We start from the raw sequence: 27705 nt of genomic DNA, 5'->3' as shown, positions 1-27705 counted from the left end.
GAGCTAGGAGGAGATGGACTGGACCAATTTTGGGCTGGGATGGGGGGAGAGAGGAGAACTAAAGGGAGAAAAGGAAAATAAGGAAAGGATGAACTTGGATATATTGTGGCTGTACGGCGGAGCGTGGTCTAGAGTTTGAAGTTTAAGGAAGGCTCGAGCCTACCCTCGACCTGGGATGATGCTCCCACAGAGGTCCGTCCGGTGGTTTGGTACGGCCTGGCCCACCGGACCTGCCAGAGCTCAGTCGGCCGCAGCTCAGCTGGGCTCCCGGCGCCGCCTCCTCCCAGCCTGCGGTAGGCTGCCGGGCTTCTGTGGGTGGGGGAAGGCTGGACTGATGCAGCGTGAGTGTAGAGAATGGAGACGCTGACTCCTGGCGCGGGAGACTGGGGGAAGGGGTTGGCTCCGCAGGGGCAGGGATGGGGTGGGGTGGGCGGGGTGCGACGTTGCTAGGAGACGAGCCTGTGTGACCTCCCCCCCGCCCCCCCAGCCTCGCGAGGGCGGCTCGGTGTCACCGCCGCTGGCCTCGGCAACTTGCTAAGGGAAGCGGCTCGAGGACCAGGAAGGGGAGCCCTGGTTTGGGAACGCTGAAATGCTGGTTTGGGGCCCATCTGAGACTTCTCAATCCTTTGGATTCCCGAATGTAAATGGGAGATTAGTAGGGGCAAATCCGGGGGCGAGAGGCGTCCAGCTGAGGAAGGTTGACACAGACAAGTCCCCTACACGATAGTGAGATTTTCTAAGATAATGAGGACCAGCTTCTTAAATCCCTCGGTCCGCCAAAGGCGTTGCTCCGGAACTTTTTATTCGAGTCCGGGAGAAAGTTAAAAAGTAAATCAGTAAGATATCAGCAAGTGAGAAATGCCCCAAAGGTAGTAGTATCAGGTGAAGTGGTAGAAGATGGGGGGAGGGCCACTCTAAATCGGATAAGTCTGTTCAGAGGAGGCCGGGTTTACAGAAATCCGAGAAAAGAGGGAAGCTAGGGAATGAGCTTTCTAGGTGGAGAAATGAACCAACGAGAAGGGATCTGAAGAAGGAAATGGCGAGAAGGCCATGTGCTTGCAGTAGAAAGGAAAGAGCCAGAGCCAGAGCGGTCTGTGATGGAGAAGTGGCAGGGCCTGATCAAGCATAGCCTTTTAGCTCAAGGTGAGGGTTTAGCTGTTTTTTAAATGGAGGGTTTTAAGAAGGAGTGACCAGATCTGATTTACATTTTTAGAAAATCATTCTTGGCTACTGGATAGAGAAGGGTAGACGTAGTCAGACCTGCTAGGAGGCTGTTGCTGTAGGGCCAAGGGGGAGGTGACAGTAGTGTTGTATTCACGGTGGAAATGGAGAGAATTAAATTTGGAATGTACTCTGAAAGTCGAGCTTGCAGGACTTGCTGCCAAGTTGGATGTGAAGTGTATGGGAAAGGAAGGAACCCAGGATGACTCCGCAGAGAAAATAGTTTGGAAGGCACTACTATTATTTTGAACACACTAGTTTTGGTAAGTCTATTAATGGTCCAAGTAAAGATGCTGAGAAGTTCAATATACAAGTCAAGGGGAAACTGAGAGAGAATAAATGTAGCAGTTTATTCCTGGGCCACCTAAGGAGAGGGTGCAGATAAAGAGGAAGGCCTCTAAACCCCTTGGGGCTCTTTACACGTAGAGATGATCCAGAGAAGGAAAAGCCAGCAGAGGAGACTCTTCACACACACAAAGCCTCCAAGATAGAAGGAGGCCCCGTGATATCCTTGAATAATGGGACCCACCCTCATAATCCTCAAGACTCATCCTCAGAGGCCTGGCTCAGAGCTCTTTCCTCCTTTCCTCTGCCAGCTGTCAGTGCTTTTGGACTCCTGCTTAGGTGATTTGTGTTCATTATAGCAAACCTTACTTTGCTTATTAATTGTTTATAGGTCTGACTACCCTGTGAACTATTTCTTCTCTGTGCCCTGCTGACTCCTATTTCAGAGCCTTGCCCATGAACCCAACATATAGGAACACTGTGTCCATAATGTATCAACCATGGACTTCAACAGCTTCTGACAAAGGGGCATTTGTCCCCGCTGTTGCTGCCACCTCCACCACTAGATATGGTTGATTTCATAAACTCTAGAAAGGATATCAGAAGAATAATCAGAAGGTCTGGGTTTCAGTCTTGCATCTCTACTGACCAACAGAATGGCCTTGAATAAGACCGTTTTCTTTGAGCTAGGGGTTGGCCTAGATTACAGATTACAAACTGGCAAGACAGATATTGCCTACAAATGTAGTTTGGCCCACAGATTGATTTAAATTACTTTTTAAAATTTACTTGCCAAATTTAAAAATCTGATTTTCGGCTTCATTTGAAAAATGAGACAATCTGGCAACACCAACTTGAGGTTCCTACAGAGCAACAGTCAGCTGGAGCCAATGAGATTCTTCTCCCTTCTTCTACCAGCCTAACCCCTGTGGGCATTTGATTTGCAATTTTTTGGTCTAGAGCTCTGCTGTCCATATGTAGCCACAAGCAACATGTAGCTATTTAAATTTAAATGAAATAAAATTTTAAAGGCAGTTCCTCAGATGTACTAACCGTATTTCAGGTGCCCAGTGCCAGTGGCTACCCTGTTGGACAGCGAAGATATAGAATATTTCCATCATTGAAGAACATTCTGTTGGTCATTGTTGGACTGGAGAAACTCGAAGGTACTCTGGTTGCTAATCATTCTGCGCACTAAAGATGGACAGTCAGTACTCCTACTCTAAAGGAACTTTGTCTAGTAAAGAGCTCCCGTGCTTCTGCAGGTGGGGAAAGTTGCTTATTCAATAGGTGGAGGGTACTTGGAAACTGTCGTGAAGGCGGAGACCCCCGGTGCAGGGTGAGGGTTATATATCAGGTGGTTGGATCAAGGGTTAGGTGTATCTAATGTTATAACCAGAGCCCTTTTGTCTGTTTCTTAATCCAGTTTCTTAGGAAATTATCACAAAGAAGGGGTTTGAATGTTTTAATTTAAATGTTTTGTGTTCTCTTGACTTCCCTAGTTCCTATGAAGGGTTCACATCCTGAGTAGTTACGAACGAATGACTGGGGTTGATCTTCAAGCATTGACCAAGTTTTCACCCATTGCCAGCACATACACACAACACTCCAAACACACACCTCCTACTTCTGGTAACTTGTTCTCACTACCTCTTATTGACCCTTCCCTTGTCTTTGTCTCTTAAAATATGATGGTAAGGAAACAGTTGCTTCCATTTCTTTTGAATTGAGAGACTGAAACTTGGTTTCCATTTGGAGTTTCTATCCCTGAGGGGGCAAATTGCTGTACATCTCTTGGATACAAGAGCCTGATTGGAGTTCCCCTTACAAGTGTGATCTTGTATGTGCTCCTGTGCTGATATATTGAGGATGAATATATGTGCCTTACATGATCTTATTTGGGATAGTTTAGAAATCTTTCAGACATAAATATTTTTGGTTTTTCCCTGTCTTCTGAAGATTTCCCATGTTACGGGGCCTAACCTAATTTATTTTCCTTTAGATAAAAATATGATATACCCTTTCCTCCCTGACCCGTATCTCTGACATACCATATTGTCAATTTCTGTGTAAAAAGATGCTGTTTCAGAGAATAGCCGCCGTATGATTAAGTACACCACACAAGCATATCCTGAGATATACAAAACAGTGTGTGGCATTACACTTCCCCTTTTGGATTCTAGTAACCAAAAACTGAATCCAGGTCAGGAAACAAGTCCATGGGGCGTGTGTGGGGTGGGGAGATGGGGGCACTTGGTTTAGCTTGAAGGTTATTCAATTTAGGTAAGATGATACAGTGTAGGATATGGGAATGCATCAGAAAGTAAGGAAGGATAACGGATCTAGGAGAAAAGTGCACCGAAGGATAAGCAAGGAGTAAGAGATAAAGGAAGAAAAATAGGAAGGGAAGCTTGCTCATGCCCTTGGTGTTGGCACCTGCATTGTATTTCCAGTAAGAAGTCTGCTCTGTGGTCTGAAGATAAGCGATGCCTCGGGCAGGGTTATTTACTCATACTGAAGAACAATAGCTCTTTACTGTGCAGGGATTATTAATGATCAGAGGGAAACAGCTTTAGGAAAATCCATTACTGCCACAAAGCGATAATTTCACCAGCAGGCAGCAAAGTTTAGCAGAGATAAAAGAGGCCTCACTGTTCCTCCTTTATTTCCTCCTTTTCAGGTAACATTTGCCTTTGTTAACTTCCAATGCTAAGTGATTTACATGGATTATTATGAACAATCCGTAAAACAACTCTTTGAAGAAGGTTCTGTTGTTTCCCCATTTTAAGAAGCCGAGGCTCAGGAAGATTAATATCTTGCCTGATGTGGTGAAGTCAGGATTCAAACCCAGATCATTCCAGAGCCCATTAGTTCATTGTTTGTATTATATCTCCTGTCCTTTACATCTGTGGAAAAATTTTGAATGCCTAAAATCAAGGTAGTCATTCTCTATTCTGCTATCTGGGGTAAGAAAATCTGTTTGCTTTGACATTATAAGAATGCTTCAGTTCCCTGGAGGTTTTCCAAATGACAAAAGCTTTAAATTATCATTTTTTAGGTTGGTTTTGAACCCTCATCACTTGGTTGCAATGGACCTTATTCCCCCAAAGGATTGTTTTTAAGAAAAAAAATATCAAAAACTCATTTTTCTATATGTTTGATTCTAAGCTTCCTGGAAATATAGTATATCATTTCAGTCCTGTGGACAAACCCTAAGTGGCCTTAAGAGAACTTAAGAGCGAGGGTTATGTAACAGCTGTGTATACTGCCCTAGATGGAAGTGAGAAGACTGCCTCGCTAAATAACACTTAATCTTCAATTCTCACCCTGACACCCACAGTGCCACTCTTGAAAACATCATTGTGAGGGTTAATTAGTAATTTTTAATGCTCTAGGGTCTTCTGTTGCGAAACCTGATGCAAATACCACTGCATATATCTCAGGATGAGAATGGTAATTACTGGTGATTATTCTGTGTGGGTAAATTTTTTCTTCTAACAAATGTATTTCAAGCTCCAACTCTGGGCCAGGCCTAGGAGTGTAATGGATGAGACAGGGTCCCAACCTGCTTCTCTCTCTCCCTCCCAAAACACACACAGTGGAGGAAGAACCATAAGTCAACAGAAAATTACAGTAGAGTAGAATGAACATTATGATAGGGGTATACACCAGAGCAGGGACGCTGACCCAGTGTGAAGAAGGCACCCCGTGAAAAGTGATGAAAGCCAAAGGATGAGAGTCAGCAGTTAAGCAAAAAAAGAATATTTCAGTTGTATAGGTTGGGGCCTTCCATTTGGCAAAAAGAAGGAGTCCCAGATCTAAGAAGATAGGGCAGCAGGACACGGGATAGGTCACCACTGGTACACGGTGAACACATACAATGGATTTCACTGGGTGAGTTTCATTATCACCCTCCCCCAAAATCATAAAGTAGTTGGGAGAGAAATTTGACTACATTATATTCATTGGTTATGATTTTATAAATTTACACCTAAGGACAGATCTTGAAAGAATGGAGTCGCCTTCCACCTGGGGTTTGAAAGTCAGTTAATTTCCCTTGCCTTTTCTGTCCCTTGTTTGTACTGCAACACTTTTTCTTCAGTAGAAGGCAAAGCCTCATGGGAGTGCAACATTTGGAATTTTGACATTCCTGAGACCAGAGTCATACTTCTATAAATTTCATCTGAGGAAAGGGAATTTTCATCTCTGCTTTTAAACTTCTAAGTGTTCATGCAGTGATGCTCTTTCCAAAGGTGAAAGAAACTGTTCCAAAGGTGGGGAAAAGGGTGAAGTGGATAAAGCCCCTGGTCCTGGCAAATCTTCCTGTAGGTCTCCTGCAAAACTAGATCTAGACATGCCAAGTATATAGACCCTTTCACTGTATTTTCATTCTCCACAGCAAGTGGAAGAGTGAGTGGGTGGTGCTTTTTTTTTTTTTCCCTAGGAAATTGATCACTGCCTGTTTGGAGTCCCCATTACTGACTCCAAAATAAAAACAGGGAAAAGCTTTCAGTCAGGGAAATAATCATTCAGCTTTTTTGGCTCTTAATCCCAGTTCTCCTGTCAGTTAAGTAGCATTAGGCAAGACTCTTCACCATCTGCAAGACTGGTAGAATCACAAGTACTTATGATACAGTTTGAAATCCAGCATGTTTTTAAAAATGTAAATCAGACCATGATACTCTTACTTGCTTAAAACCTACCAATGTCTTCCTTTTGCTCTTAGACTACAAATCAAACTCCTTTCCAAGGCCTACTCTCTCAGCCTGTGCTGGATCCTGTCCACCTGTGGTCCCACTTCCCCCATAAGCTCTCAACTGTATTAACACTGAGGTTGGTTCCCACCTCATAGCCTTTGTTCCTGCTGTTCTTTCTTCCTGCATCACCTTCCCCTGAACTCTTCCCATTAATAGGTTCCTGAACACCATTCAAGACTCAGCTCAAATGTCACTGACCACCCAAAATAAAATAACCCCCACCTCTGCTCATTCATATCATATTACTGTTTCATTCCTTGAGAGCACATATAACCAAAATTGTACAAAAATTTTTCTTGTATATCATCTGCCTCTGCCACTAGGATATAAGCTCTAGGAGGACAGGGACCGTGGCTGCATGTTTATCACTGTATGCCTAGCCTGGCACATGGGCACTGAATAAATGTTGGATGGATGGATAGATGCTTGGGAGGAAAGAGTAAGACCTGCAGGGTAGTAGCACTGTAATGAGTGCTGGTATCTCTTATGTGATGTCAGCTCCTTTGGAGTGTCAGGGACAGGGTTGCTGCAGGGAACAGAAGAGCACAGCAGTCCAGTTAAGTGCACAGCCTCCTCTAAAGGTGCTGGTGTGTAACATCATTACTGAGGAAGGACAGTTGCAGGGGAGGGGCAGATGGTATATGGAAAACCTTATAAAAGGGTAATTGCAATTCAATCAGGGTGCAGAAAGATTGGTCTTTTGCTCTTTGTAGGAAAGGAATAGAATTTCGTTCCCATTGTCACAACTGGCTAAGCTCTTTAAAGCAATCAGCAGACATTCAACCACATTTACTGAGATTGAGCAGCCTATTTAGTGATTAAAAGTTGGGGCTCTGACTCCACACTATCTGGTTTTGAATCCTGGCTCCACCTCTTCCTCGCCATGTGACCTTGCTCAAGTTACTTAACCTCTTTTGGCATCAGGTACCTCCTTTGTAAAACAGGATAATGTAGTATTTACCTTATAGAACTGTGCCGATTATGGGAGTTAATATATGTATGTAAAGTACCTAGGAAGCCTAGCACAGAGGAAGTGCAAGATAAATGTAGCTGTTACTGTTATTATTATCATTCTTATCCTTATTATTATTCCTTTAATGAGCAAAATGCGGTCCCTGCCCTCCAGGAATTCAGAGACTCTGGGAAGAAAAAGACAGTGAAACTGCAAAAGAACAATAGCTGGATGTGATAGAAGCAGAGAAAAAGGTGCTCCAGAAAAGCCTGAGAATAAACTGGTGTCTACAAGTTGAGGTGGCCAGCAGAAGACAGGCATTCTAAGTGAAAGTTTCAGCAGAACAAACACCACAGCAGGGTGCCTTATAGCTACAGTTCCCGGACTCAGGTTTTTGGGGACTCCACATCACAATTTCTGCTATTATTTACCTATGTTTTTTTGTTTTGTTTTGTTTTGTTTTTTGGCCACACTGCGCAGCATGCCGGATCTTACCCCGACCAGGGATTGAACCCCGTGCCCCTGCAGTGGGAGCGCAGCCTTAAGCACTGGACACCAGGGAAGTCCTACCTATGTTTTAAACCAGCTTAAAAGTTTCCGTAATATGTTTAAAGGTAGCTCTATATCACTACAAAATAGAAATCACTTTAAATCATGTGTTTGTTGGGCTATTAAAACACATTAAGGGAATCACACTAAGAAAATAAATATTTTCTTGTACATCAAAAATTACCTCCCCAACCAGTCTTTGGGACACTTGCTTTAAGGGAAACTTCTGACTATGACCTGAAGCCAAAATGTACTAGCAGCAATATTTGTCAGCCCTTTTTTAATGGTAGGCTGCACATGGTAGGCGCTTGGTAATGAGTTTTATCCTGGCACTGTGTTTATGCATGAAATACGATTTGAAGAAAAGAGCCCAGTTTCCAGTCACAATTCCTCCCAGGCACACTTCCTATCTCTTATCTTTCCTCATTCTGGGATTTGAGGGTTAAGGAAGTGAAAAGCAGAATTTGAAGAAATATCAGTCTCAGAATAAAAGTTAGAAAACCTTAACTGTAAAAATTCTATAAGAACTGACTTCACAGGCAGTTGAGACTGAAGTTCAGTTGTGGTCCTCTAAACAATTTCATATTCCTGATGTCGACCATGGGAGAATCCCAGCAGACGCCACTGCATCAGGTCAACCCCTGAGACTAGGGAAGAAGAAGAAGGGCTGACTCGACCTTTCATCAATAGTGAGAGGTCATTGATAGTTTTAGAGGAATAAATGTTGGTTTCAAGCCATCATACCATAGGGAGGAAGACTCTCAGGCAAAAGTCATGTTTCCTAAACAAGTTGCTTCCTGGGAATAAAGATATAAACCAAAAAGAAGAGAGCTTCGTGACATTTTTTAAATTTATATGGCTGATTTTGTTTCTAGAATCACAAGCTTTGTAACAACCACTTGCGAATAGTACATAATGGAGAACACAGCTTTAGACTGTGGAAATCTTTTGGACTGAAACACAGTCCGGGCCACCTGATGTTGGAGAGGAAGACATCACTTATTTCCCTTTCAGGATTAGTTTTCAAAACACTTAAACGTTAAAGGGCTTTGAAAATGGTCTTATTAAATACCAATTGTTAGTTCTGCTTGTTACCTTAAATACCATACTTGCAGGGCGTGTGTATCAGCTTATGGTACGTGATCAGTTATAGTTTGAAGCTGTGGTTCAGACAGTGGTAAAAACAAAGAAATGAAAGTCAGACTTTGGAGAAGGCTGCTGCTGTTTTAATATGCCATACTGCCTTCACTTTCCTTAAGTGTCATGCAGTCAAGGAAGTTGCATCTGTTAATGACAGGGAAGTGAAGCAGTCATTAATAGAGGTTAGTCGAAGACTCTGTTCCTCACAGGAACTGACTCATGTATTTTCACATGAAACCATGGAGTTTTAGGGAGAGCCAGAAACTCAGAAACCTGTTTCCTTACCAGGAAGAACATCATCAATTCATCCGAGTTTTCATTACAGTTATAGCCACAATGCATGATGATCTCTTCTGGTTTGTATGAATTCCTTTCAAGCATTTTTTCCTGTGAGGTATAATGGATATCAGAATGGATATCAGGTATGTCCTTTTAACTTTTGAATTGGGTGAAGTAGTGATTTCAAGCTTTTCATCCAATGGTTAAGCCTTGGTTCATTCCTCATTGCTTAAGAAAGGTCACCAGGGTCAGGATAAGTAAGAGGTGCAATCATACTCAAAAGAGACATTCTCTCTAAGGTGAAGTCCTTGCAATTACTTAGAATTTCTAGATAAACACAGCTCCTTCCAGCTCCCATCTGCTTTCTTTAGCTGCCTAAATTCTCATAAGCTCAGGACCACTCTAAAGCATGCAGTCTCCATGTATTACCCCTGCCCCTTGGGTTGGAAATGGGTCTATTCTCAAAGGGCAATGAGCAGCCTACTTCTCAACAGATGACCTGTTTGAGGAAAGCCCAGGACTCATAATGAGGTGTCCCAGTGCCTGGTCCTGCTACTCACTTGCTAAATCTGTCTTCCTTGTCTTTCCAGCCTGGTAATTTGTTAAGGGCAGTACAGTATTCACTCTCCTAAATTTGACTAATCACAATCCTCTAGTAGTGGGATTTTTTTTCATATCTTCTCTGAATTTCCTTTTTTTTAAATCAAGGTATACTTGATTTACAACATTATATTAGTTTCAGGTGTACAACATAATAGATATATATCACATCTTCTTTATCCATTCATATGTTGATGGACGCTCAGGTTGCTTCCCTATCTTGTCTGTTGTAAATAATGCTGCTATGAACACTGGGTGCACTTATCTTTTTGAATTAGTGTTTTTTTTCAGGTATGTACCCCAGGAGTGGAATTGCTAGATCATATGGTAATTCTATTTTTAGTTTTTTGAGGAACCTCCATACTGTTTTCCATAGTAGCTGCACCAAGTTGCATTCCCACCAACAGTTCCCTTTTCTCCACACCTCGCCAACATTTGTTATTTATGTTCTTTTTGATGATAGCCATCTGACAGGTGTGAGGTGATATGATGGTTTTGATTTGCATCTCTCTGATGATTAGCGATGTTGAGCATCTTTTCATGTGACTGTTGGCCATCTCTGTGCCTTCTTTGGAAAAATGTCTATTCAGGTCTTCTGCCCATTTTTTAATCAGGTTGTTTTTTTGATGTTTAGTTATATGAGCTGTTTATATATTTTGCATGTTACCCCCTTATTGGTCATATCATTTGCAAACATTTTCTCCGATTCAGTAGGTTGTCTTTTCATTTTGTCAATGGTGTCCTTTTCTGTGAAAAAGCTTATTAGTTTACTTAGGTCCCATTTGTTTAGTTTTGCTTTTGTTTCCTTTGTCTTAGAAGACAAGTCAAAAAAAACTTGCTACGATTTATGTCAAAGACTGTTCTGCCTATTATTTCTCCTAAGAGTGTTATGGTTTTCAGTTCTATATTTAGGTCTTTAATCCATTTTGAGTTTATTTTTATAAATGATATATGATGCTATTTTGATAACTGTAGCTTGGTAGTATAGTCTAAAGTCAAGGAGCATGAAGCCTCCAGCTCTGTTCTTTCTGAAGATGCTTTGGTTATTCAGAGTCTTTTGTGTTTCCATACAAATTTTAAAATTATTTGTTTTAGTTCTGTGAAAAATGCCATTGGTATTTTGACAGGGATTGCACTGAATCTGTAGATTGCCTTGGGTGGTATGGTCATTTTAACAATGTTAATTCTTCCAATCCAAGAACATGGTATATCTTTTCATCTGTTTGCATCCTCTTCAGTTTCTTTCATCAGTGCCTTATAGTTTTCTGAGTACAGGTCTTTTACCTCCTTGGTAGGTTTATTCTGAGATAGTTTATTCTTTTTGATATGATGCTAAATAGGATTGTTTCCTTGATTTCTCTTTCTGATAGTTTGTTGTTAGTATAGACAAGTGCAACAGATTTCTATATATTAATTTTGTATCCCACAACACTACTGAACTTATTGATGAGCTCCAGTAGTTTTCTGGTGGCATCTTTAGAATTTTTTATGTATGGTTTCATGCCATCTGCACACAGTGACAGTTGTACTTCTTCCTTTCCAATTTGGATTCCTTTTATTTCTTTTGCTTCTCTGATTGCTGTGGCTAGGACTTCCAAAACTAGGTTGAATTAAAAAATTGGTGAAAGTGGGCTGCTTTCTGCTTTTCATCACTGAGTATGTTACCTGTGGGTTTGTCATATATGACCCTTATTATTTTGAGGGATGTCCCCTCTATGCTCACTTTCTGGGGAGTTTTTATCATAAATGGATGTTGAATTTTATTTTATTTTATTTTTTTCACTTTTTTTGGCCATGCCATGCAGCATGCAGGATGTTAGTTCCCTGACCAGGGATCGAACCCATGCCCCCTGCAGTGGAAGCATGGAGTCTTAACCACTGGACCACGAGGGAAGTCCCAAATGCATGTTGAATTTTGTCAAAAGCTTTTTCTGCATCTATTGAGATGATCCTGTGATTTTTAATTTTTAATTTGTTGACATGGTGTATCACATTGACTGATTTGCAGATATTGAAATCCCACTTAGTCATGGTGTATGATCCTTTTGGTGTCTTGTTGGATTCGGTTTGCTAATAATTTGTTGAGGATTTTTGCATCTACGTTCATCAGTGACATTGGCCTGTAATTATCTTTTTTTGTGATATCTTTGTCTGTTTCTGATATCAGGGTGATGCTGGCCTCATAGAATAAGTTCAGAAGTGTTCCTTCCTGTGGAATTTTTTGGAATAGTTTGAGAAGGATAGGTGTTAACTCTTCTGTAAATGTTTGGTAGATTTCACCTGTGAAGCCCTCTGGTCCTGGATTTTTGTTTACTGGGAACTTTTAAATTACTGATTCAATTTCATTACTGGTAATTGGCCTGTTCATACTTTTTCTTTTTTTGAATTTTATTTATCTTTTTTATACAGCAGGTTCTTATTAGTTATCCATTTTATACGTATTAGTGTATAGATGTCAATCCCAATCTCCCAATTCATCCCACCACCACCACCCTCCTCTGCCGCTTTCACCCCTTGGTGTCCACGTTTGTTCTCTACATATGTGTTTCTATTTCTGCCTTGCAAACTGGTTCATCTGTACTATTTTTCTGGATTCCACATATATGCGTTAATATACAACATTTGTTTTTCTTTTTCTGACTTACTTCACTCAATATCACAGTCTCTAGGTCCATCCACATCTCTACAAATGACCCAATTTCGTTCCTTTTTATGGCTGAGTAATATTCCATTGTATATATGTATGACATCTTCTTTATCCATTTGTCTGTCAATGGACATTTGGGTTGCTTCCATGACCTGGCTATTGTAAATAGGGCTGCAGTGAACATTGGAGTGCATGTGTCTTTTTGAATTATGGTTTTCTCTGGGTATATGCCCAGTAGTGGGATTGTTGGGTCATATGGTAATTCTATTTTTAGTGGGGTTTTTTTTGAAGAAACTACAATTATTTTTACTGAAAAATGTGAAAGTGAAATATTATATTTATTGCCTTATTTTTTAACATCTTTATTGGAGTATAATTGCTTTACAATGTTGTGTTAGTTTCTGTTGTACAACACAGTGAATCAGCTATACGTATCCCCATATCCCCTCCCTCTTGTGTCTCCCTCCCACCCTCCCTATCCCACCCCTCTAGGTGGTCACAAAGCACCAAGCTGATCTTCCTGTACTATGCGGCTGCTTCCCACTAGCTATTTTACATTTGGTAGTGTATATATGTCAGTGCCACCCTCTCACTTCGTCCCAGCTTACCCTTCCCCCTCCCTGTGTCCTCAAGTCCATTCTCTACGTCTGCATCTTTATTCCTGTCCTGCCCCTATGTTCTTCAGAACCTTTTTTTTTTTTTTAGATTCCATATATATATGTTAGCATACGGTATTTGTTTTTCTCTTTCTAACTTACTTCACTCTGTATGACAGACTCTAGGTCCATCCACCTCACTACAGATAATTCAATTTTGTTTCTTTTTATAGCCGAGTAATATTCCATTGTGTATATGTGCCATATCCATTCATTTGTCAATGGACACTTAGGTTCTTCCATGTCCTGGCTATTGTAAATAGTGCTGCAGTGAACATTGTGGTGCATGACTCTTTTTGAATTATGGTTTTCTCAAGGTATATGCCCAGTAGTGGGATTGCTGGGTCATATGGTAATTCTATTTTTAGTTTTTTAAGGAACCTCCATACTGTTCTCCATAGTGGCTGTATCAATTTACATTCCCACCAACAGTTCAAGAGGGTTCCCTCTTCTCCACATCCTCTGCAGCATTTGTTGTTTGTAGATTTTCTGATGATGCCCATTCTAACCAGTGTGAGGTGATACCTCATTGTAGTTTTGATTTGCATTTCCCTAATAATTAGCAATGTTCAGCAGCTTTTCATGTGCCTCTTGACTATCTGTATGTCTTCTTTGGAGAAATGTCTGTTTAGGTCTTCTGCCCATTTTTTGATTGGGTTATTTGCATTTTTAATATTGAGCTGCATGAGCTGTTTATATATTTTGGAGATTAATCCTTTGCAAATATTTTCTCCCTTCCTGAGGGTTGTCTTTTTGTATTGTTTATAGTTTCCTTTGCTGTGCAAAAGCTTTTAAGTTTCATTAGGTCCCATTTGTTTATTTTTGGTTTTGTTCTCATTACTGTAGGAGGTGGGTCAAAAAAGATCTTGCCGTGATTTATGTCAGAGTGTTCTGACTGTTTTCCTCTAAGAGTTTTTAGCGTCTGGTCTTATATTTAACTCTTTAATCCATTTTGAGTTTATTTTTGTGTGTGGTGTTAGGGACTGTTCTAATTTCATTCTTTTACATGTAGCCATCCAGTTTTCCCAACACCACTTATTGAAGAGACTGTCTTCTCTCCATTGTATATCCTTGCCTCCTTCATCATAGATTAGTTTACCACAGGTGCGTGGGTTTATCTCTGGGCTTTCTATCCTGTTCCTGTTCTATATTTCTGTTTTTGTGCCAGTACCATATTGTCTCAATGACTGTAGCTTTGTAGTATAGTCTGAAGTCAGGGAGTCTGATTCCTACAACTCTGTTTTTTTCCCTTAAGATTCCTTTGTCTATTCAGGGTCTTTTGTGTCTCCACACAAATTTTAAGATTTTTTGTTCTAGTTCTGTAAAAAATGCCACTGGTAATTTCATAGGGATTGCATTGAAATCCTAGATTGCTTTGGGTAGCATATTCATTTTCTCAATATTGATTCTTCCAGTCCAAGAACATGGTATATCTCTTCATCTGTTTGTGTCATCTTTGATTTCTTTCATCAATGTCTTATAGTTTCCTGAATACAGGTCTTTTGCCTCCTTAGGTAGGTTTATTCCTAGGTATTTTATTCTTTTTGTTGCAATGGTTAATGGGATTGTTTTCTTAATTTCTCTTTCTGATTTTTCATTGTTAGTGTATAGGAATGCAAGAGATTTCTGTGCATTAAGTTTGTATGCTGCAACTTTACCAAATTCATTGATTAGCTCTAGAAGTTTTCTGGTGGCATCTTTAAGATTATATATGTATAGTATCATGTCTTCTGCAAACAGTGACAGTTTTACTTCTTTACCAATTCATATTCCTTTTATTTCTTTTTCTTCTCTTATTGCCATGGCTGGGACTTCCAAAACTATGTTGAATAATAGTGGACATCCTTGACTTGTTTCCGATCTTAGAGGAAATGCTTTCAGTTTATCACCATTGAGAATGATGGTTGCTGTGGGTTTGTCATATACGGCCTTTATTATGTTGAGATAGGTTCCCTCTGTGCCCACTTTCTGGAGACTTTTATCATGAATCGGTGTTGAATTTTGTCAAATGCTTTTTCTGCATCTATTGAGATGATCATATGGTTTTTATTCTTCAATTTGTTAATATGGTGTATCACATTGATTGATTTGCATGTATTGAAGAATCCTTGCATCCCTGGGATAAATCCCACTTGATCATGGTGTATGATCCTTTTTTTTTTTTTTTTTTTTTTGCGGTACATGGGCCTCTCACCGTTGTGGCCTCTCCCGTTGCGGAGCACAGGCTCCGGACGCGCAGGCTCAGCGGCCATGGCTCACGGGCCCAGCCTCTCCGGGGCATGTGGGATCCTCCCAGACCGGGGCACGAACCCGTGTCCCCTGCATCGGCAGGCGGACTCTCAATCACTGTGCCACCAGGGAAGCCCCTATGATCCTTTTAATCATTGTTGCATTCAGTTTGCTAGCATTTTGTTGAGGATATTTGCATCTATATTCATCAGTGATATTGGTCTGTAATTTTCTTTTTTTGTAGTATCTTTGACTGGTTTTGGTCTCAGGGTGATGGTGGCCTTGTAGAATGTTTGGGAGTGTTCCTCCCTCTGCAGTTTTTTGGAAGAGTTTGAGAAGGATGGGTGTGAGGTCTTCTCTAAATGTTTGATAAAATTCACCTGTGAAGCCATCTGGTCCTGGACTTTTGTTTGTTGGGAGATTTTTAATCACAGTTTCAATTTCATTACTTGTGATTGGTCTGTTCATTTTTTCTATTTCTTCCTGGTTCGGTCTTGGAAGGTATACCTTTCTAAGAATTTGTCCATTTCTTCCAGGTTGTCCACTTTATTTGCATAGAGTTGCTTGTAGTACTCTCTTATGATGCTTTGTATTTCTGTAGTGTCCATTGTAACTTCTCCTTTTTCATTTCTAATGTTATTGATTTGAGTCCTCTCCCTCATTTTCTTGATGAGTCTGGCTAAAGGTTTATCAATTTTGTGTTTTTTCTCAGAGAACCAGCTTTTAGTTGTATTGATCTTTGTTGTTGTTTTCTTTGCTTCTATTTCATTTATTTCTGCTCTGATCTTTACAATTTCTTTCCTTCCACTAACTTTGGGTTTTGTTTGTTTTACTTTCTCTGGTTCCTTTAGGTGTAAGGTTAGATTGTTTATTTGAGATTTTTCTTGTTTCTTGAGGTAGGATTGTACTGCTATAAACTTTCCTCTTAGAACTGCTTTTGTTGCATCCCGTAAGTTTTGGATCATTGTGTTTCGTTGTCATTTGTTTCTAGGCATTGTTTTGATTTCCTCTATGATTTCTTCAGTGATCTCCTGGTTATTTAATAATGTATTGTTTAGCCTCCACGTGTTTGTGTTTTTTACGTTTTATTTCCCTGTAATTTATTTCTAATCTCATAGCATTGTGGTTGGAAAAGATGCTTGATATGATTTCAATTTTCTTAAATTTACCAAGACTTGATTTGTGACCCAAAATGTGATCTATCCTGGAGAATGTTCCATGTGCACTTGAGAAGAAAATGTTATCTGCTGTTTTTGGATGGAATGTCCTATAAGTATCAATTAAATCTATCTGGTCTATTGTGTCATTTAAAGCTTCTGTTTCCTTATTAATTTTCTGTCTGGATGATCTGTCCATTGGTGTAAGTGAGGTGTTAAAGCCCCCCACTATTGTGTTACTGTCGATTTCCTCTTTTATGGCTGTTAACACTCGTATTGAGGTGCTCCGATGTTGGGTGCGTGTGTATCTATAATTGTTTTATCTTCTTCTTGGATTGATCCCTTGATCATTATGTAGTGTCCTTCCTTGTCTCTTGTAAGACTCTTTATTTTAAAGTCTACTTTGTCTGATATGAGTATTGCTACTCCAGCTTTCTTTTGATTTCCATTTGCATGGAATGTCTTTTTCCATCCCCTCACTTTCAGTCTGTATGTGTCCCTAGGTCTGAAGTGGGTTACTTATAGACAGCATATATATGGATCTTCTTTTTGTACCCAATCAGTGAGCCTGTGTCTTTTTTTTTTTTTTTTTTTGCGGTACGCAGGCCTCTCACCGTTGTGGCCTCTCCCGTTGCGGAGCAGAGGCTCCGGACACACAGGCTCAGCGGCCATGGCTCACGGGCCCAGCCGCTCCATGGCATGTGGGATCTTCCCGGACCGGGGCATGAACCCGTGTCCCCTGCATTGGTAGGCGGACTTTCAACCACAGTGCCACCAGGGAATCCCCAGCCTGTGTCTTTTTGTTGGAGCATTTAATCCATTCACATGTAAGGTAAATATCGATATGTATGTTCCTATTACCACTTTCTTAATTGTTTTAGGTTTTTTTTTGTAGGTCCTTTTCTTCCCTTGTGTTTCCCACTTAGAGAAGTTCCTTTAGCATTTGTTGTAGAGCTGGTTTGGTGGTGCTGAATTCTCTTAGCTTTTGCTTGTCTGTAAAGCTTTTGATTTCTCCATTGAATCTGAATGAGATCCTTGCCAGTAGAGTAATCTTGGTTGTATGTTCTTCCCTTTCATCACTTTAAATATATCGTGCCACTCCCTTCTGGCTTGTAGAGTTTTGTCTGAGTAATCAGCTGTTAACTTTATGGGAGTTTCCTTGTATGTTGTCATTTTTCCCTTGTTTTAATAATTTTTCTTTAATTTTTGTCTATTTGATTACTACATGTCTCGGCATGTTTCTCCTTGGGTTTATCCTGCCTGGGACTCTCTGCACTTCCTGGACTTGGGTGGCTATTTCCTTTCCCATGTTAGGGAAGTTTTCAACTATAATCTCTTCAAATATTTCCTCGGGTCCTTTCCCTCTCTCTTCCTTCTGGGACCTCTATAATGCTAATGTTAGTGTGTTTAATGTTGTCCCAGAGGTCTCTTATGCTGTCTTCAGTTCTTTTAATTCTTTTTTCTTTATTCTGTTCTGCGGCAGTGAATTCCACCATTCTGTCTTCCAGGTCACTTATCCGTTCTTCTGCCTCAGCTGTTCTGCTATTGATTCCTTCTAGTCTATTTTTTTAAATTTTTATTATTGTAATGTTCATCTCTGTTTGTTTGTTCTTTAATTCTTCTAGGTCTTTGTTAAACATTTCCTGCATCTTCTGGATCTCTGCCTCTATTCTGTTTCCGAGGTCCTGGATCATCTTCACTATCATTATTCTGAATTCTTTTTCTGGAAGGTTGCCTATCTCCACTTCATTTAGCTGTTTTTCTGGGGTTTTATCTTATTCCTTCATCTGGTATATAGTCCTCTGCCTTTTCATTTTGTCTGTCTTTCTGAGAATGTGGTTTACATCCTCCAGGCTGCAGGATTGCAGATCTTCTTGCTTCTGGTGGATGAGGCTATCTAAGAGGCTTGTGCAACCTTCCTGATGGGAGGGACTAGTGGTGGGTACAGCTGGGTGTTGCTCTGGTGGGCAGAGCTCAGTAAAACTTTAATCCGCTTGTCTGCTGATGGGTGGGGCTGAGTTCCCTCCCTGTTGGTTGTTTGGCCTGAGGAGACCCAGCACTGGAGCCTACAGGCTCTTTGATGGGGCTAATGGTGGACTCTGGGAGGGCTCACGTCAAGGAGTACTTCCCAGAACTTCCACTGCTAATGTTCTTGTCCTTGGGGTGAGCCACAGCTGTCCCCCACCTCTGCAGGAGACCCTCCAACACAAGCAGGTAGGTCTGGTTCAGTCTCCTATTGGGTCACTGCTCCTTTCCCCAGGTCCTGATGCTGACACTACATTGTGTGTGCCCTCCAAGAGTGGAGTCTCTTTTTCCCCCAGTCCTGTTGAAGTCCTGCAGTCAAATCCCGGAGGGGCCACAAGATCTTCAGTCATCAGAGAGATTTTCAGTTGTACTTATTATACAGTTCTTATGTGGACAAGGAAGTAGACCAACAATTTTGAGAAATATTTTCGACAAGGTTATGATGAACTAAAAAACAGTTTGCAACCTGACAAACTCTGGGTGGAATTGAGCCTGCAGATTCATTTTATGTTTGGTACTCACATTTTCAAAAATAAGGAATTACTGTCTTTTTTGAAGTTTCATATTTTAAAAATCTCGACTGCCACCTATTGTTAAGCTATCAGGAAATCTGGCACCCTTAGGCCCTCAATTCTACATGACAGCAGCTGGCTGGGGCAGAGTAGCAACTGTCCCCTTTCAAGGGGGTACATCTTCTCTAGTTGGCCACTATCCCCACCCAGCCGGTTTTCCTCATTTTGTTACCTGCCAGGCTCCAGAGGCACTTGAGTTTGCAATCCCTGCATTAAACTCAAGTTCACACTTAACTAGAAAATTCAGTTACTCAAAATGTGGCTTCTCCTATGCACTCAGGTTAGTGATGTAATTTTACCAGAATATACACTAAAAGCATCATTCCTAAGATATTCTGGCGGAGAATATACTGGTTTAAAGAACACTAAATGTGCATTTTGGTTTTGTCATGGTCATGAAAGTGGCCATCATGGCAAACAGCAAGGTTGAGCAACCTTTAACCATGGGATGACGTACAAGGCCATCTCGGAGACGCTGGTATTCATAATAACACCGTTCCGGCAACGCTAGCAAACAGATCTGTTCAGAAAGAGCAGTTATTTCTAGACTAATTAAAGAGCTTGATTTTTAAAAATGTACAGCTGCCTCCCTGCCTACTGTCAAATTGAATTTTTATGCAAATTTTTCCCCTTCTATTTTGGTGGGTCGGAAGATGACAACGGCAACACGACAAGAAGTTCTTGGCCTCTACCGCAGAATTTTCAGGCTTGCGAGGAAATGGCAGGCTGCATCAGGGCAGATGGAAGACACCATTAAAGAGAAACAGTACATATTAAATGAAGCCAGAACACTGTTTCAGAAAAACAAAAATGTAAGTAGGTTCTAGCTGGAGACTGCAAGGAGGAGAGCAATTTCTTGCGGTGCTTGTTCATTTCTTCTCTGTCCTAAAGTTGAGAGGACTGAGCAGCACAAGTCAGAGTGACGGAGTGTGGAGCAGGAAGGGGCAGAGGCACAGCCTAGCGGGCTTGCCCAACCCGGGCTTCTCTCTTCACTCTTGGCAGGTCTCAGTCCAGCGGGTAAGTGGCTCAGCATCTTCAGAAGACCCCATGAGCCAGGTGACCTGAGTCAGGCCAGTGAGAATTTTCAGGGTAGGATAGGTTCCTCACACGCTGTGCCTGTTGTCAGCCGCTCCCACAGGAGGTGCGCAGTTAAATTTGGTTTTTTTTTTCAATTCATAAGCTATTCAGAGCCTCCAGGTATAAACCCATTCAGAGGGAAGAGAATAGGTTTAAGATGGGGTTCCCTTCATAACTTGGCTTTGAACTCAAGCCTCTTTGGCTAGCAGAGAGACTTTGCTCTTTGGGACCTCAAAATTGGGTAAAATAGTGCCTCCATTTGCTAGTTGAACCCAGACACCAGGGAGCCAAAAACCATTCCAGGAGGCTTGACTCGACAAACCATAAAGCATCTAGCTGTCAGCTCCTTAGGAAGACTGCCTGGCCCTAAGCATGGAAGGAGGCTTTCAGCTCCTGACTTTTCTTGCCTCTTTCTCATTGATCTCATGGATTCAGCACTGTCACTGTTCACTTCGTGAAACTTCCTGACAATTTACTCTCTTTACTTTTCCCTCTCTGACCCCATCTCAGTCTCCTTTTCTGCCCTGTCTTCTTCACACACACTCCTACCAGCTGTAAGCGTCCTCTGAAGGTCAGCCCTCTGCCCTGAGAGGCCCAGGCACCATGGTTCCAGATCCCATATCTTGACCTGTCATCAGCCACCTGCAGGAACTCACCACAAGCATAGTAGCCCAAAGCAGAACTCATCTTTCCACAAGAACACCTCCCCTTCCCAGCTTTCCCATTTCTGTCATAGCTCCTGCCACTATTTTGTGACCCATTGCTCTCATTCTTTCATTCAGCAAGTAGCTGAGTGTCTACCATGTTCCAAACACCAGACTAGACATCAGGGATATAACTGAGCAAAACTGAGACAGGGTCCCTGAAAGATGTTTCAGAGTTAGATAGAAATGTAAAATTACAATTGGGGTAGTGCTATACAAGAAACCGTCTCGATCTACAATATCCTTCCCTTCTCATAATCCCTGAAGTCTCCCTGCTTTTAATACCAACCTGCTTGTGGGCTTTTTCTGCTCTTACCATAGACCATGCATACCACATCAGAGTGTATGTACCCCCTAAGGTCCTGAAATAGTCCTTTGAGGAATAGAAGTAAAATATTGTAAGTGCTGTTTCTATTTATTTTTATCGCTCTTTTAATAATGTCTATTATATATATATTTATAATGGAATTATTACTATATTTAATAAACTTATAAATACACATATGGGGCTCAGAAATTTTTTTTTTTTTTGGCCACACTGTGTGGCTCGTGGGATCTTAGTTCCCTGACCAGGGATTGAACCCAGGCCACAGCAGTGAAAGTGCCAAGTCCTAACCACTGGACCACCAGGGAATTCTCAGGGCTCAGAAACTTTTTATTGAAAGAAGTATATGATCAAAAATTTTGCAGACCACTGAGCTATACCTACTCCTAATTAGTTGGTGATATTCTCTTTTTTTTTTCTTGTTTGTTTCATTTATGTTGGTATGGTCTCCGTAACCAGATTGTCAGTTCCTTGAGCACATAGACAGTTTCTTATCCTTTTCTAGTATATCTCATGGGCCCTGCCTTGTGGTTGTCACTAAATTACTGAGCATTTACAAATACTTTGATTCAGTTGATCTTCTCCAGGAAGTCTTCCTCAAGTTCTCTGGCCTCACCCGACCCCATGATGGCCAGCTACTCTGCTATATAGGAATCTAGATAGCAGTCTGTAGCAGTCATTGCCCTTGTTGATTATATACCATTGCATCAGAGTTGTTCTGCCAAGGTAATATCCTTGATAGTTGAAGGCAGGGATCATGACCTCACAGTGTCTAGTCTGGTGCTGGGGATATCATAGTAGTATGTGCCCAGTAAACCTTTGCAGGTTCACTCACCTAACTACTGCCCAAGACCCTTTGGGTTTTCAGTTAAGGCAATAATAATCCTTCATTTGCCTCTGCTTGAATTGGCCCAATGTGGTGTGAGCCAGAGGGAGGTGGTGTATTTGCCAGTGGTGAAGCCCGCGTGCCTAGAGCCTGTGCGCCGCAGCAAGAGAAGCCACCACAATGAGAAGCCTGCGTGCCTGAACGAAGAGTGGCTGCTGCTTGCCGCAACTAGAGAAAGCCCGTGTGCAGCAACGGAGACCCAACACAGCCAAAAATAAATAAAATAAATAAATTTATAAAATACTGGGACTTCCCTGGTGGCGCAGTGGTTGAGAGTCCACCTGCTGACGCAGGGGACACGGGTTCGTGCCCCGGTCCGGGAGGATCCCACATGCCGCGGAGCGGCTGGGCCCGTGAGCCATGGCCGCTGAGCCTGCGCGTCCGGAGGCTGTGCTCCGCAACGGGAGAGGCCACAACGGTGAGAGGCCCGCGTAACCAAAAAAAAAAAAAAAAAAAAAAAAAAGCTGGTGGTGGTTATTATTATTGTTACTACTACTACTTTAGATAATCGGTGAAGATAACCACTTTTTTTTTCCAAACATAATACCATAAGGATTAAAAATAAAACTTTTTTAGAGCAGTTTTAGGTTTCCAACCAAATCAAGCGGGAGGTACAGAGATTTCCCAAACACCCCCTACCATCAAACATACGGAGCCTCCCCATCACCAACAGGATTAAAAAAATTTAACTCCATAAAGTTTCCCGGGGCTTCCCTGGTGGCGCAGTGGTTGAGAGTCCGCCTGCCGATGCAGGGGACGCGGGTTCGTGCCCCGGTCCGGGAAGATCCCACATGCCGCGGAGCGGCTGGGCCCGTGAGCCATGGCCGCTGAGCCTGCGCGTCCGGAGCCTGTGCTCCGCAACGGGAGAGGCCGCAACGGTGAGAGGCCCGCGTACCACAAATAAATAAATAAATAAATAAAATAAAATACATACTTGTTTTACCATGTATTAGAAAGAAAACAGTATCAGATAATTTTGCAAGTACTGTGCTTAGAGAGTCCACTTAAAGAAAAAGTTTAATATTAGTATAGGTAGTTGTGGATATGGCAGAATCATGCAGGCAGCCTCTGAATGACTGATTTGGAGAACTCTACCCCAACTTGTTCAAATGGACAGCTGGAGCCCCAGAAGCCCTCAGCCCCCTTAACCACATCTTTATTAGGGGTTTCTTTCTTCCTAATCCCTCACGTAGACGTAAGTAGTCTCTTGTAACCTCACTTGCTATAAGTGCTTAATAATAACCCAAAGGTATCTCATTAATTGGTCTAAATCCTAAGGAGCAAATGAGAACATGGAAATCTACTCCCAAGGTGGACATCAGAGCAATAGCTTCTGAGAAATACAGAGGTCAGAAAGCTGAGCCTCTGTCCCAAGGGACTCAGCTGTGGTTCTTTCTATGTGTTGCAGTTTCTGGAACTTTACTCCAAGAGGTACCATAGGACAGAATGCCCTTGGAATTTCCAAGCCACGATGGCCCAGACTTCACTGTGGGTGTCATCTGGGGCTGATGCAATCCCAGCTCTGCTTTGAGGCCCACTTACAAACTCTTAGCAGAGGCATGTGTTGACTCATTTTCCATCCTCGGAATGAAACGGTTTCTCCCCTTCTCCTACCTGGCTTTCTGTTTTTCAGAATGAACTTTTCATTCCTTTACTTGAAATTGGACTACCACAATTTAACTGTTTTGAAATTTCAAATGTCATTTCTTTTCCTCACTAATGAGCAAGACAGTTTACAGTTCAAAATAGAAGGTGGATCATTCTCCAATGTCTTACTCGGGGTTTCTAGACAGCACTTGCTGATAATTGGGTTACTTGGAAGTAACTTGATCAACAAGGGGAGGATATGAAGAAGCACTGTTGTTCATTGTTGGTGGGAATATAATTTATGGATTGCTCTTAGGAATGTAAATCGGTACAGCCTCTTAGAGGGTAATTTGAATCTACAGGGAATATCTGTGAGAATTAAAAAAGCATGAACCCTTTAACCTAGCAGTTCTCTCTCTAGGAAATGATCTTTCAAATATATTTGCATGTGAGCCAAAAAAATTTTTAGAGGGATCCACTGTTTATAATGGCAAAAGATTGGAAATAACCTAAATGTCCATCAGTAGAAGATTGGTTAAATTATAATACAGCCTTATGTTGGAATTTTGTGCAGCTGTTAAAAAGAATGGGGCAGCTCTGTATGTGTAAATACAGAAGGAGCTTCAAGTTGTTAGTGAAAAGGCAAGGTTCAGAACTTTCATTTTTATAAGTAGAAATGCTAAGTTTACAGAGGTATACTTATATATGCATAGAATATCCCTGGAAGAACAAACAAGAAACTTCTGATAATTGTTGTCTCTGAGAAGGGGAACTGTGGAGACAGGAAGAAGAGGGAGACTTTGTTTTACATTATATCCTTTTGTATTATTTGAATTATTTTTACCATGTGCTTGTATTATCTACCTCAATAATTTTTAAAAGTTAAATCCACGGGAAATTTTATGCTAAATTGCTTTTGATTTTTTAAATTACCAATATTTAATTTAGTGGCTAATGAACTGAAAAAAGTTTAAGAAAATGTGTACCTATACTTTATGTAGCATTGGAAAGATGCTAACAATCTCACCTATTTTTTCCCTTTTAATAGCTTACAGACACAGACCTGATTAAACAGTGTATAGATGAGTGCACAGCCAGGATTGAAATTGGACTACATTACCAGATTCCTTATCCAAGGCCAGTAAGTGTGACTCCAGTTAACATGTGGTGTGTACTTATCCTTGTCAACCCAGTTATTTCCAAGAATGTGTACCAAGAGGGCTAGTGTTTGCTGAGAAGCCTAGAGCTACTGTAGCAGGCATGTTGGAAATAAGCTACCCTTGCGTGGCCACCAGCCCATCACAACAGACTAAAATGTCAATGAATGCCTGATTTCTCCTACTTGAACAACTTTCCCTTATATGGAAGGGAAAGCCAGCTCACATTTACATAGCTTTCTCTTCTGACTTTCACCTTTTTTATGGAAATATTTTTATTTTCCTTATTGTAAAACACAGGTTTATTGTTAATGAAAGAATAAAATTCAAATATTAAAGGAATGCATAAGGTAGAAAGTGAAAATTGTCAAAAATTCTCACCCTGTGGAAGTGACCGCTATAACTGTTGAGTTGGACCATATGAAATTGCCAATATTCTACTCTTGACCTACAAAAACAGCAATTTTATATTGTATTTGCTCAGCCTAACAGTTTGGTAATATATCCTTTTAGTCTTTTTTTCTATACTCACGTACGTACATTTTCTTAAAGTATATGGGACCCTAGGCATACTGTTTATCGCCTATTTATTTTACTTCCTCTCTTTTGGATATCTTTTAAAATGGATGCATTGTATCCTATTGTAAGAATATGCCATAATTTAACCAGCACCCACCCTTTCACTAGACATTTATGTTGGTCCCAGTTTTCCACTATGCAAAGAACATCTTTGTGTATACACTTTTTTCCTCACCTTCTTTGGACTCTCATCTCACTGTGTGATCTGTGGTTTTTTCCTCCATGCAGGAAATATGGCAAAGAAGAGCACAAGCTTTGGAATCATACAGATCTGGGTTCAAATCCTGGTTCTATCACTTAGTGTATAATCTTGAGCAAGTTATTTAACCTGAACCTCCATTTTCTCATCTGTGAATATTAGAATAATAATTCTCTATGAGATTATATTGAGGATTAACGTGTATAAGGACTATAAGGAATCATGAGTCAGTATAGAGTTAGCACTTAGCAGAGAGCATGGTACTTAGTAGATCTTCAGTGAATATAAGCTGCTGCAATGAATATAATTCTTAATATTATTATTATTATTCAGATTCATCTACCTCCTATGGGCCTTACCCCACTACGAGGCCGGGGACTTCGAAGCCAGGAGAAATTGAGGAAATTTGCCAAACCAGTATATCTCAAGTCTCACGATGAAGTTTCCTAACCCAGAAAAAAAGTTTTTTTCTGAGAATGATGAGCCAACTAGGTCTTAAATGTAAACCAGACAACAAAGCTCTTCTTGATTGGGAGCAAAAATCCAAATATCTTCTTAAAACCTTCAGAATACTGGTACTCACCCCATGGCGTGTGCTCACACATCACTACAGTTTGTCAGGATCTTGCTGCCTGAGTGGACAGCACTAACCCTAGAGGTCATGGACCTTATATCCTCACTGAAGCATCATCTGGAAACAAGACTAAGGCCTGTGGGCAGAAGACTGAAGGGTGACAAAGCTCTTCAAGGGAATGCCGGTCACCACACGTGCCAGCTGATATGAAGAAATTAGCCAGTTGCTAGAAGTTCTCATGGCTACTATTAAACTATATACCACCTCTCAGAATATTTTTAGGCTTTTTTTTTTTCAAGTTATAGATTTGCTTAAAAGTGGGTTTTTTGTGTGTGCTTTGTTGTCTTCTGACACTTCCAATTTCCACATAAACAACTCCCCTTAAAAAGCGCATCATTGGATCAATCGTGGTTTTTCACTGAAATTTTATATGAGACCCATCTCTGCCCCAGACGTACACATACACAAAAGTTCATGTCTTAGGTAAATGCATATGTTTAGTTTATCTTAAAGCCTATAATTACTTTGGATACACTTAGGATCTGAAAGGCTCACTAGAAACTCATACTGCATTCATTATGAGAATTTTACATTAACATAATTAGGAAGTACAAGAGCTAAGCTGGCTTTCAAATTATATCCAGACTGAAATGGGACAAGTAGAGATCAAAACATAAAGGACTTACACCCCTGCATGTGTGGATACAGGTGAGATTCCCATGGCAGTTCATTTGTATGTCAGCGTCCTTCCCTCTTACCTCCAAAGGGGCTGGGTAATCACCAATACAGAAAAATCTCTAGTGATTTTGGTCTCTCTCTGCTGTTTTCCAGAATGGCCTTGTGATCCTCAAAAGCAGCAGTTGATAACTTCCTGCCCATACCTAGAGTTAGGATTCACACAGATTCTCTAATTTAAAATATGTATATTTCAATTTCAAAACCCGTTCCTGTGAGCAGGAGCATACCTTTTCATGCTCAGGATAAGTAAGTATTACAGGGTTTGGCAGTGACATGGAGAGCAAATATCATACTGTGTCAGTAGAGATATAGCATGTACATATTTAACACAAATGCAGCTATAGGCCTTTGATGGAGAGAGAGAAATGTACATGTGCTGGCAGGCATGTCGGCCCCTCCATGGCCATTCGGTGAGCACATACCCCAGCCTCGCTTCAATTAGGAGACATCAGTCTGCTATTCCATCAGTCACTCTCCTATCTGATCTCATTGTGGAAGCATTTCCCTACCAAGAGGTGGTTCTGATGTTTAAAGGTAAGTATTTCTAAAGCAATATAAGGCCTGTGAACTCAAGCCAACTGCTTTATCTGGTGGTCAATCAATGAAACACTGACCTGTTCTTACATTGGAGGAAAAACTGGCTGTGCTGAACTGAGTGAAACATGACTTGCTGTCTCCATCATTGTCCCTTTCTAAGTAATTCAAGGTGATTTTGAATATGCAATTTTTGTTTTACGCTGTAGGGGTTAGAAACCATCCTTCCTACCCAGACTCTTCCAAAATGGAAGTCCATCTAATGCTAGCTAACCT

The 27705-nt window shown here is 41.1% G+C and overlaps 2 protein-coding genes across 11 annotated transcripts in view; one reads left to right on the top strand and one right to left on the bottom strand.

The window, feature by feature from the left end:
* The window catches only part of DCUN1D3 (defective in cullin neddylation 1 domain containing 3), a 35200-nt gene extending 34925 nt beyond the window's left edge, over positions 1 to 275 (bottom strand). The window contains exon 1 of one of the 2 annotated variants that reach the window (XM_027126698.1): positions 164 to 275. The gene's annotated coding sequence lies outside the window, so the exon portion shown is untranslated. The remainder of the gene's footprint in view (positions 1 to 163) is intronic. The other variant, XM_027126700.1, reaches the window with a different exon arrangement.
* LYRM1 (LYR motif containing 1) lies at positions 1 to 26548 on the top strand. Of its 9 annotated transcripts, none has more exons than XM_027126706.1 (6): positions 181 to 293; positions 2570 to 2672; positions 18666 to 18686; positions 19723 to 19881; positions 24697 to 24789; positions 25917 to 26548. In XM_027126706.1, exons 4-6 carry the CDS (start codon positions 19723 to 19725, stop codon positions 26031 to 26033), a joined length of 369 nt encoding a protein of 122 aa, XP_026982507.1. In that variant the 5' UTR covers positions 181 to 293; positions 2570 to 2672; positions 18666 to 18686; the 3' UTR covers positions 26034 to 26548. The 9 variants fall into 9 exon arrangements, with proteins under 9 accessions (XP_026982510.1, XP_026982507.1, XP_026982506.1 ...); XM_027126705.1 differs by having other exon boundaries at positions 18647 to 18686; XM_027126701.1 differs by lacking the exon at positions 18666 to 18686.
* The last annotated feature ends 1157 nt before the right edge of the window (positions 26549 to 27705 follow it).

The sequence above is a fragment of the Aethalodelphis obliquidens genome, unplaced genomic scaffold (assembly GCF_003676395.1).
Source record: "Aethalodelphis obliquidens isolate GAN/ISIS:26980383/991018 unplaced genomic scaffold, ASM367639v1 scaffold30, whole genome shotgun sequence".
Classification (NCBI taxonomy): Eukaryota; Metazoa; Chordata; class Mammalia; order Artiodactyla; family Delphinidae; genus Aethalodelphis; species Aethalodelphis obliquidens.
Note: the sequence above shows the minus strand (reverse complement) of the source record. Positions and strands in the feature narration are given on the sequence as shown.

What these genes read in the sequence shown, in the direction of transcription:
- LYRM1 (XM_027126709.1), top strand. Translation starts at nt 19,723, where the DNA reads ATGACAACGGCAACACGACAAGAAGTTCTTGGCCTCTACCGCAGAATT. An exon ending in TGTTTCAGAAAAACAAAAAT is followed by an intron (nt 19,882 to 24,696) that starts GTAAGTAGGTTC and finishes CCCTTTTAATAG; the next exon opens with CTTACAGACACAGACCTGAT. An exon ending in AGATTCCTTATCCAAGGCCA is followed by an intron (nt 24,790 to 25,916) that starts GTAAGTGTGACT and finishes ATTATTATTCAG; the next exon opens with ATTCATCTACCTCCTATGGG.